Source organism: Malus domestica, chromosome 11 (assembly GCF_042453785.1).
Source record: "Malus domestica chromosome 11, GDT2T_hap1".
In the NCBI taxonomy this organism is placed as follows: domain Eukaryota; kingdom Viridiplantae; phylum Streptophyta; class Magnoliopsida; order Rosales; family Rosaceae; genus Malus; species Malus domestica.
This window is the reverse complement of record NC_091671.1, coordinates 27,696,893-27,706,633: the sequence shown is the minus strand read 5'-3', so window position 1 is coordinate 27,706,633 and position 9,741 is coordinate 27,696,893. Positions and strand designations below refer to the sequence as shown.

Below are 9,741 nucleotides of genomic sequence, written 5' to 3'. Positions count from 1 at the left end.
TGGCATATAAACAACAAAATTTCTCAGCAGTTTACCAAGAAAGTGAAATGACGCCGAGAACACGTAGAATAAGAAAAATGATGCACAAAGCGGAATTAACATGGTAATGACATTGCATGTTTAGGAGGTTCATACAATTCTAACATGACTACCTCAAAGAGAAGAAATATGTAACTACATGGATATGAAAGACGAACTCTTTATCTCTACTCTTTAACTGATATCCAAGGCCAGAAGTTTCCCATTTTCTCATAATTGCTTACAACATACAGAAAACAGAAGAATGTCAGGAATGGGTCAAATGCATTCAATAAATATGTAACTACAAAATGAACGTGAACCATTGTATTCTCTTTCGGATACCTGTTCTTGGAAGCTTGACCTGAAACAGATCATGTGAAAATAATGAATAAAAAAAAAAAAAAACCCCATCCGCCATTAGAAGAAAAAAAAAAAACGTGAATAAAAATGCATGACGTAAACACACGAAAGAGCTATTTATCAACTTATATGCACCAGCATTACCAATTAAAGCAGTTAATCTCTGTAAAACAAATTTTACTCTAACATGAGAAATGATAATAGTAGTACAAGGAAGCAAAACTTCAGAGGCCGAGAAAAATTTACCTAAGCTACTGCACCTCTTCTTCACAACTTGACCTCCACATCAACTCCAGCAGGAAGGTCAAGTTGCATCAAGGAATCTATTGTTTGTGCAGTTGGGTATAGAATATCAATGAGGCGTTGGTGGGTACGAATCTCAAAATGAAACCTGGCATCCTTGTGGACATGGGGTGACTTGAGAACACAGTAGATTCGCTTTTTGGTCGGTAAGGGTACAGGACCCATTGTTTTTGCATTCGTGTTCCTTGCAGCATCCATGATCTGCTTGCAGGAATCTTCTATCAAAGGCACAAAGTAAGACCTCAATTTAATTCTGATTTTCTGCTTGGGTGAGGCCTGAAAACAGAAACACCTTTAGATAATCAGAATAAATGCGAAGCTGTTAAAAAAGCGAGGGAACAATTAATTTATAATTAGTGTGTTTAAATTAGACCTTTCTTCTATAATTTTAACAATTAAAGTATGATTAGACAAATCAGAACAGCACTGTCAGAAGTCTTCTAGCTGGTCCTCGCCACTTAGTTACTCTCTGCCACTCCAAACTGTCCCAGATAAAAAGGTCGTACCCAGTGCACAAGGCTCCCGCTTTACGCAGGGTCTGGGAGAGGTGAATGTCGGCTAGCCTTACCCCCATTTATGGAGAGGCTGCTCCCAAGCCATCGCACCAAACTGTCCCAGATACATGAGAAAAAAATCATCCTAGCCAAATAGCCCCAAGCCATGATCGAATCGACATGCTCATCCTATAAGTTGGGAATCAAATATGGGGATTTGTCAGCGACTAGCCAAAATTCTTAGCATGTTGGAGGCTATTGAAGGTTAAGAATAGGTAAATGTCCCTCCAAAATCTAACTGTTTTTAACTTTTAAGTTAAACAGAAGGATCTGCATACCCAATATACTACTCAATTAATCATTACTTAAAGAGGTCCATCCCCGGGTCAGGATTAACTCAGAGTTATAAGAAATACAAAAAAGCTCTACTACCTATAATGGCACAGTTGACAAGAAGATTTTGGAGAAGATCATACTCAAAAGCTCAACCCGGAACTAATGGACAAACTAGGCAATACTAGACAACAAGAAAGGCATAGACCACTCAAACAAAAGATTAAGGTAAAATCACATGATTGGGTGTTTGACATATATTACCAGCAGTATGATTTTTCTTTACTAAGCATTTCACAACGCAGTCTTTCGAGAACATTAGCTCTCCAAATATTCTTTTATGGAAGCACACTTGGGCTGATATCCCTCAATTACTTACTAAAGGATTTAGCACCAAGCTTCTTACTTGACATCGATACACATATTCAAAAAGACTATCCAATAGGAGAAGATTCAAATATGAATTTAAATATTACACCAACACTCAACTAAGGAAAGGAATATGTTCCCACCTCAGTTAACTTGGAAATCCTTAATACGCCGTACTTAAATTAAATTTCCAAAAACTAATCTAAATAAAATAAAAAGATAGAGCAATCAATTTCCCCAGTTCAAACAATAAGAATATTGAAATTCCACCTTATCTCCATCTCCACCAATACTGAGTGATGAAGTGCTTGGGGTCTCAGAACTTCCAACCTAAAGCACACACAGATAATCAACAATTAAGAAATGGCAAATAAATCCACACAAAGATAAAAATAACTCACTACTCCAAGAAAACCTAACATTTTAAAACAACAAAGAAAATAAATTAGGGAAAATTATTCTCCTTTCCCCACATATTGTTAGCAACAAAACAAAGCATTATCAAATTGCAAATTAAAAGAACACGAAAATAAGAAGAAATGGCCAAGAAAATTAAACCTCAAGGGTTTCTGGAGGTGGGACTAGGGTTTCTGGGGACTCGAGGACTTCGGGAGCAGCATAAACCCTAGTGGATGACTGCGAGGGTCTTGAAGCTCTGACCTTTAAGGCACTGTTGGCCGAGGGCAAAGAGAAAGAAGAGAGCTTTGGCTTGGAAGTCGGAGATGCAGTAGATTTGGAGAGCGGAAGAGAAGGGATTAGGATTGTAGACATTGAAGAAACTGCCATTGAAATGGAACTTGATTACTCTCTCTCCCTCGGTGGAAAGAAGGGCTCTGTTTTGCTCACTCTGCCTGTAGATTGTACAATTATCCTTTTTTTTTTTTTTTTTTTTTTTTTTTTAATTTTACTTTGGTAATGTAGTTTGGGCTTGTTATAGATTGGAAGTCCAAGCCCACTTTTGTTGTATGTGAGATTGGGCTGCATACTCAAATATATCAGTGGTGTTTTGTGAAATAAACTACATAAATAACTAAGAAATTGGGGAAACAATGGATTTTCTACTTTTATTGTAAGCTAAAGCACCACCTTAGGTGGCTGGAAAATGGTTGTCCGCAAACCCGCTGATTGAAGGTGGGAGGAGTGTCGGTCACCATTAGTTCGGTGAGGAGTTAAAAAAACGAGGAGATAGCGGATAAAGGGTATAGGTGTGCACCACGAGAGAGAGTGAGAGAGAGAGAGGGAGAGAGTTGGGAGGTGGCTATAACACCCTAAAATGCTTTGGCTCCAAAACCTACCCATTCATTTTTTATTATATATATATATATATATATACAGGGAGCTTAAGGGGAGGGATCCTCATTTTTTCAAAAAAAATGGGGACACGCTCCCCACCGTTAGATTGACTTTAATGAAATTGTGTGGTTGAGATTAAAACACAGGCCATAGAATCTCAACCACAGGATTTCATTTAATTCAAATCCAACGGTGGGGAGCGTGTCCCCATTTTTTTGAAAAAATGGGGATCCCTCCCCTTAAGCAATTCCTATATATATATATATATATATATATATATATATATATATATATATATATTATATTTTGCCCAACGATATTATCTACACTAAGGGGATAGAGGAGTGAGCTAAGTCTTATAATGGACTAGCAATAATGTGATTATAATTTGCCTTTAGCGAGAATCAAACTTAAGACCTCTCACTTACAAGTGAATACGAATTCCACTAGACTGCAGTACTAAGTTGGGTATTTTGGTAACGTTAGCAATGCGAAATAATAATCTCTGTCCAGAGATTAAAAAAATGATGTGATTAATTTGAAGAACGTTAAGGTTCCACCATAAAATTAATTGTTGATATGAGGAATAACCCAACTACTTATAAGTGCATGCATAGCTCTTTATTTTTTCTATGTCGAATTCATATCTCTACACGCCCCTCACGTGTAGCGAATTTCAAGCCTAACGTGAGAATAATGCATTTCAGATAACATGGAGCAAGTGTGACCGTTAAGCATCATATACAGGATAACTTTGCTTTTATATCATAAAAAAGTTGAAGTTCGAGCAATACATCCATAACGGTCCAACTATCTTATATAAATTCAACTCAAAACATGGGGGCTAAAGAAAATGTCGAAAATTCAGTACTCCACAACCAAAAAGCCAGATGTGTATATAACTCAAAGTAACTTTCCTGTAACAACTGTATAAATAGAGATATCACAATATTACAAGCACGGTTGAGATAGCAGAGCTCAATTTTCTCCTGTATGCTCTCTTGCTCTCTTTGTAACTCACTCATATTCCATCAAGTATCCAAGGAGTCTCTGATCAGTGCTTGTGACCCTTGTTAGTTGGTCTGCTGTGTAGTTCTATGTTCAAGGCTTATTGTCTGGTTGCTATATTAATCATCTAACTATATGAAATTGGTATCAAAGTCAAGTTTATTATTATAATATCAAAATACATCGAGGACGGAAGCCATTAACATTTATGATATATCGCACTCCGATGACCGGCCCTAGAGGGGTATTTTTTTGTGAGTCTTATAAAGTCATCTTTAATTAGTGTTTTGGTGTTGAGAAATATGAAATTCTCTCATCTTCTCTAAGTTAAAATTGACCACCATAGTGAAAGAATGCTAGCACCTACCTCCCTCTAGTGTTATCCCATAATCATTCTAATTAATTAAGCTTGGTTAAAAGACTTAGAGGTCACGTCTTGGTGTTTTTTTTTTTTTGGTTAAAAGACTTGTTCTCTTTTGGTTTTGGAATGTGGGTTCATCAGTTTATAGGCCTTTGAAGAAAATAGGAAAAATATTTATTTTGGGATATATTGCCTAATATTGCTTTTGGTCCTTAATATTTCAGATGCATGCTTTTTCCAAGTAATTCTAAACTAGTTACCTAGCTAGATTTCCTTTCTAAATTCTTAATGTTTCTGTCAAAAGGATATAGAAGCATTTTTTGTTGTCAAATCGCTTTTAGCTGTGTTAGAAATAATTCCAAACAGATTTTACGCTTGTAGCATGCAAAAGCGTTTTGCTGAACACACTTACTGAGTATAGGTGACGATTCTGATGAATACAAAACATTCCAAACAAGCCTGAATTCTTATTCAAAGATTATTGGCTTTTTTCAACTAGTACCTAAGCTATAAGTATGGTATTTTAGCTTGAATTCCTTTCGGATTTGATATTTAAACTAAAAGCTCCATAGATTAGTGTGTAATAAAATAAAATAAATCCAAGAAAATGCATGAGTTCGAGTTTACTTTTAAAAGCGAGTTAGAGCTTTCATCATATCCATATTTCTCGAAATGGTGTTTCGAATTGAAAGGCAGAACTGAAGTAGTACGATACTTGTGGATCATCATCCCATGAGCATACTTGACAAAGTTACCAACAAACTCATCGGTCGTTAGTGAGCGACTGTGTGTGAGTGAGAGAGACAGAGCTACTCAATGACCATGAAGACTTTGCATGCTCACAACTTCAAGGCTTATGGTCTGGTCACAATGGAAATAACAAAATATGGAACAAGTTATCCATTCCTAGTGTTTCTTGTTGCATGGACACAGTTGAAGTAATTGCTATAGTACAATGCCAAGAGAAGTACACCGCTCTTATTGATCAATTATAAAACTTCTCTTTCTAACATTGCAAGACTTCTCAAGTTTGAACTCGTCATCCTTCATAGACTTACAAAATTTAAAACTTTGTTCACGAAAAACTTTACAAAATTTAATCACCAAATCATTATAGTTGCAATTTCAATTTTTATGTTACCAGCTGATATAACACATAATATTCTCGCAAATTACACTAAATGCAGTTTAAAATGGACCCACATGAAAACAAATGAAATACTTGAGACTTAAAAAGTTAAAATAAGAATTTGGGCGGCTCGTAATTATTGTTACTTTAGTGTCTCTACCGTAACTCCAAACTCATTTATTAATAACATAGCTAAAATTTGAAGGCTAGAAAGAAATTAGTTTTGAAAGGCTCAGACTTTATAAAGAGCTTACTTATTTGGTTAAAAGCATTCACTCTTGCATTCAATTTTCCCGCCCCTCAACATAGCTTGCACATATTAAACTTCAACATCAATTAATTAACAATAGTAAGATTGTAACTCCTTCCTAATAAAGACCCATCATTTTGTTAGCAAGAGAATGCAAGTAGTCAATTATTTTACCTATGATTTCACGAAAATGATATTAAAAATTAATTACGTGCAGCAGTTTTGGAAAAATAAAATTGCATGTCTATAATTTGACGTGGGTGTATAACGTGCATGAAATGCTCTGTGCGTGTGACCAATTTCTGAAACTTTTAACCATTTTACTCAAATGCTCATGCAAAGAGACTGCAGGCTACAGCTACCTCTATATACACCTATATATCTATATATATATAATCAAATTCCATTCAACAACTCAGTTGGCATTTTTACCTTTTCATTTTTTTCAGTTTCAATAAATCATCTAAGAAAGCATAACCGCTCTTTGGCTTCTTCAGTTAAAGATCGTTTTATCTTCTAAGTAAATTATAACCCACCTAATTAGAAGCTCAATCAAAATATTAACTCCCCATTTAATTATTTTACTTAAGTTTCTGTTTTACTTTTAGCACAAGTTTGATGACTGACCCATGTTTCTTTAAATTCCTCCAACCTTAATTCTCCACATGTATCTGTGATCTGTTGTGTGTGTGTGAGAGAGAGATCCTTAAATTCGATATTAAATCTTTCGTTTTTTTTTTTTTATTTCTTATTTCCTATGATTCTTGTTCTTATGCTGCTCTTAATATTTGACAAGGAACACAAGCAGCAACACCCCACGCTCCCTCATTTATTATCTTCACCTCTTTCATTCACTCCTCCCCAACTCAAACAAATCTTACTCAAACAAATCTTCGAAACTTCAACAAACAACACACATCTCGCTGGGGTTTTCTTGTTTTCATGTATTTCTTAGTTTTGATTCTCGTATTTTCAAAGCGGTTTGGGACGGAGAATAACCATTGAGGGTGTCATGGAATTGGGTGTCTGGAGTGTTTTTGTTGTTGGTTTTGTGTTGCTGTTCTTGGGTTGCATTGAGGTCGGGTTCTCACAAAGCGAAGCGTATGCAAGGAATTATATCAGCTGGGATGATTTGGAGGTGGATGACCATAAGTTGGGGTTGAACACAAGAGAAGAACACGTTAATGGAAGCCGGATTATTGTGGTCGACAAGAATGGAGGAGGAAATTCTCTAACAGTTCAAGGAGCAGTTGATATGGTTCCGGAACAAAATACAGAAAGAGTCAAAATTTACATTCTTCCTGGAATTTACAGGTCTGTCTGATCAAATAACATTTCACTCATTGCATGCAAACAAACTATCACTCGTCCCTCGAGGATCTTCGTTGTAAATTCTTTTCACTGTTAAAAAAACATTTCACTTCAACAAAAAACCCCAAAGAATTTTCAGATCTTGTATTTTTTGACAGTTTCTAGTGTTTTGGAGGGGTCAGTTTAAACCCAGTTGAGCTACGTGGGTAGTAGTGGAAGTTACATATGCTTTTAGTGGTGGTCTCTTCCTAAAAACTGTACCCAAAAAAAATATTGGAGAAAAAAACTACCCATATATCGTTGTAATTTGCTTCTCAAAAATTAATTTTTACATTATTATTTGTTGTCTTGTGAATTGGCGCAGAGAGAAGGTACTTGTACCGATTTCGAAGCCGTACATATCATTTATTGGGAATCCGAATCAAACTTCTGAAACTGTGATTACTTGGAACAACAAGGCATCCGATAAGGACGGCCTTCGTTTCGAACTGGGAACTTACAGAACTGCTTCTGTAGCCATAGAGGCCGATTACTTTTGCGCAACAGGGATCACCTTCGAGGTAATGACTAATAACGAACACGGGTTTTTACTTTTGAGTCTTGACACGATGATGCACATAATAAAATTGAATGGAAAAAATTACAGCATTTGGTAAGTAGTTGGTCGGCAATTTTAAGTGGTTATTGCAGAACTCGGTGGTTGCAGTGCCTGGAGGATATGGAATGCAAGCAGTGGCTCTTAGAGTTGCCGGTGACAAAGCCATGTTCTACAGAGTTCGGGTTTTGGGGACGCAGGATACACTCCTGGACGACACTGGATCTCACTACTTCTACCGATGTCACATTCAAGGAAGTGTGGACTTCATTTTTGGCAGATCAAGATCACTCTACCAGGTACAAATAGAATACCGAGTGCCTAGCATTTCCGTAACTTGCACCCAAAGTTTCTTCACGAAACTAAAATGCTTGAATTTGGCCCTTGTTACCAGGACTGTGTTATTCAATCAACGGCTCAGAACTCGGGAGCAATAGCGGCTCATCACCGGGACTCGCCGAATGAAGACACAGGATTCTCCTTTGTAAACTGCAAAATCATCGGGACTGGCTACATCTACTTGGGAAGAGCTTGGGGAAATTATTCAAGAACGGTGTATTCCTACTGTCATTTCGATGATATAATAACTCCACCGGGGTGGAGCGACTGGAACTACCCATCCAGGCAGAAGTATATACAACCTCTTCCACGAAAAACTCTTTTAACAATGTTCATCTTAGATTCTCTCTGTTGTTTCTAAAAGTGCAAGTTTTGCGTCGACAGGACAGTGGATTTCGGAGAATACGAATGCAGGGGCAGAGGAGCAGAAAGAAGAGGGAGGGTGCCATGGTTGAAGTCTTTCAGCTTGGAGGAGATAAGGCCTTTTCTGGATACAAAATTTATATCTGGAGAGCAGTGGCTTAGATTATAATTTGTTAATTATTGTACTAATATTTTATATCCTCATTTTTTTCCTCCACTATTCAAATGCAACAGAGGCAAATCCTTACCATCCTTGACGCATGTTTACGTAAAGGTAGTTGGAATCGAGAAATTGAATTTCAGTTAAGGGATATTTTAGTGTTTACCAAAAATTATGGAATCAAAATGTTAATGGCGCCCACGCGAATTTAAGAATCTAATTCCAAAATTTGGAGGAATTGAATTACTTACATTTAGGTGGGAATTGAATTCCGGGTTATTGGGGAACCGGAATTGATTGTTTTCTTCCCGTTATGCCCTCATTTATTTTTAAAATTTTAATATTGGCCTTCGCATTAACCCAACACTACCAATTGCTGCCCAATTTAATATCAAATTCAACAATAACAATAAAATTAAATCAAATAATTAAATTTCATTGTGCTTAATATTTGGTGAATAGAAGCATTTAACATTTTTTTTCTATTAATTAGTATAAAATTTAGGGAACTTTAACGAAAATCTTCTGGTATTATTCACTTTAATGAAAAACCACATTTTTATACTAAAAAGTCAATCATGGTACTATTTACTTTACCATTTATTTTGTCCTTATCGTTAAAACTCAAAGTTTTCAAGCCATTTTCATTAGTTTTCCTTAAAATTTAACCAAAAAAATAGTATATAAAATAAGTTACTTCAACTAAGGACATTTTAGTAATTATACTAATTTTCATTCCGATTCAGGTTAATTAATAAACAATTTATATGAAATCTATACCAATTATCTTCCGATTCCAAAAAGTAGAATCAAATTCTGACTCCTCTTTATTCCTACCTCTTATCAATTCAATTCCTCCCATTTTGATTTTGAATTAGTAAACGAGCGATGTTCAAATCAAGCAAATATTTTTATGATTATGAATACTATTTCATTTTCCAATCTATATTTATCCCAAGTAGACTTGGATATCAAATAAAAGTGGATTTTTTTGTACCGAGCTATGGAAATCCAAAGATGGATTTTGAAGAGTAAAGTTGGATTTTGAAGAG

At 35.8% G+C, this 9,741-nt stretch overlaps 2 protein-coding genes across 3 annotated transcripts; one reads left to right on the top strand and one right to left on the bottom strand.

Moving 5' to 3' along the window:
- Positions 1-92: 92 nt before the first annotated feature.
- Positions 93-3,026, bottom strand: LOC103413177 (small ribosomal subunit protein uS10c). Of its 2 annotated transcripts, XM_008351666.4 has the most exons (5): positions 2,439-2,747; positions 2,151-2,210; positions 628-960; positions 364-382; positions 93-258 (listed from the first exon to the last, which is right to left on the bottom strand). In XM_008351666.4, exons 1-3 carry the CDS (start codon positions 2,664-2,666, stop codon positions 649-651), a joined length of 600 nt encoding a protein of 199 aa, XP_008349888.1. In that variant the 5' UTR covers positions 2,667-2,747; the 3' UTR covers positions 93-258; positions 364-382; positions 628-648. The 2 variants fall into 2 exon arrangements, with proteins under 2 accessions (XP_008349888.1, XP_070664878.1); XM_070808777.1 differs by having other exon boundaries at positions 93-382; positions 2,439-3,026.
- Positions 3,027-6,802: 3,776 nt separating this feature from the next.
- Positions 6,803-8,790, top strand: LOC103448431 (pectinesterase QRT1). Its single transcript, XM_008387697.3, has 5 exons — positions 6,803-7,235; positions 7,597-7,792; positions 7,923-8,126; positions 8,222-8,457; positions 8,551-8,790. The coding sequence occupies exons 1-5, from the start codon at positions 6,934-6,936 to the stop codon at positions 8,696-8,698; spliced, it is 1,086 nt and encodes a 361-aa protein (XP_008385919.1). The 5' UTR covers positions 6,803-6,933; the 3' UTR covers positions 8,699-8,790.
- The last annotated feature ends 951 nt before the right edge of the window (positions 8,791-9,741 follow it).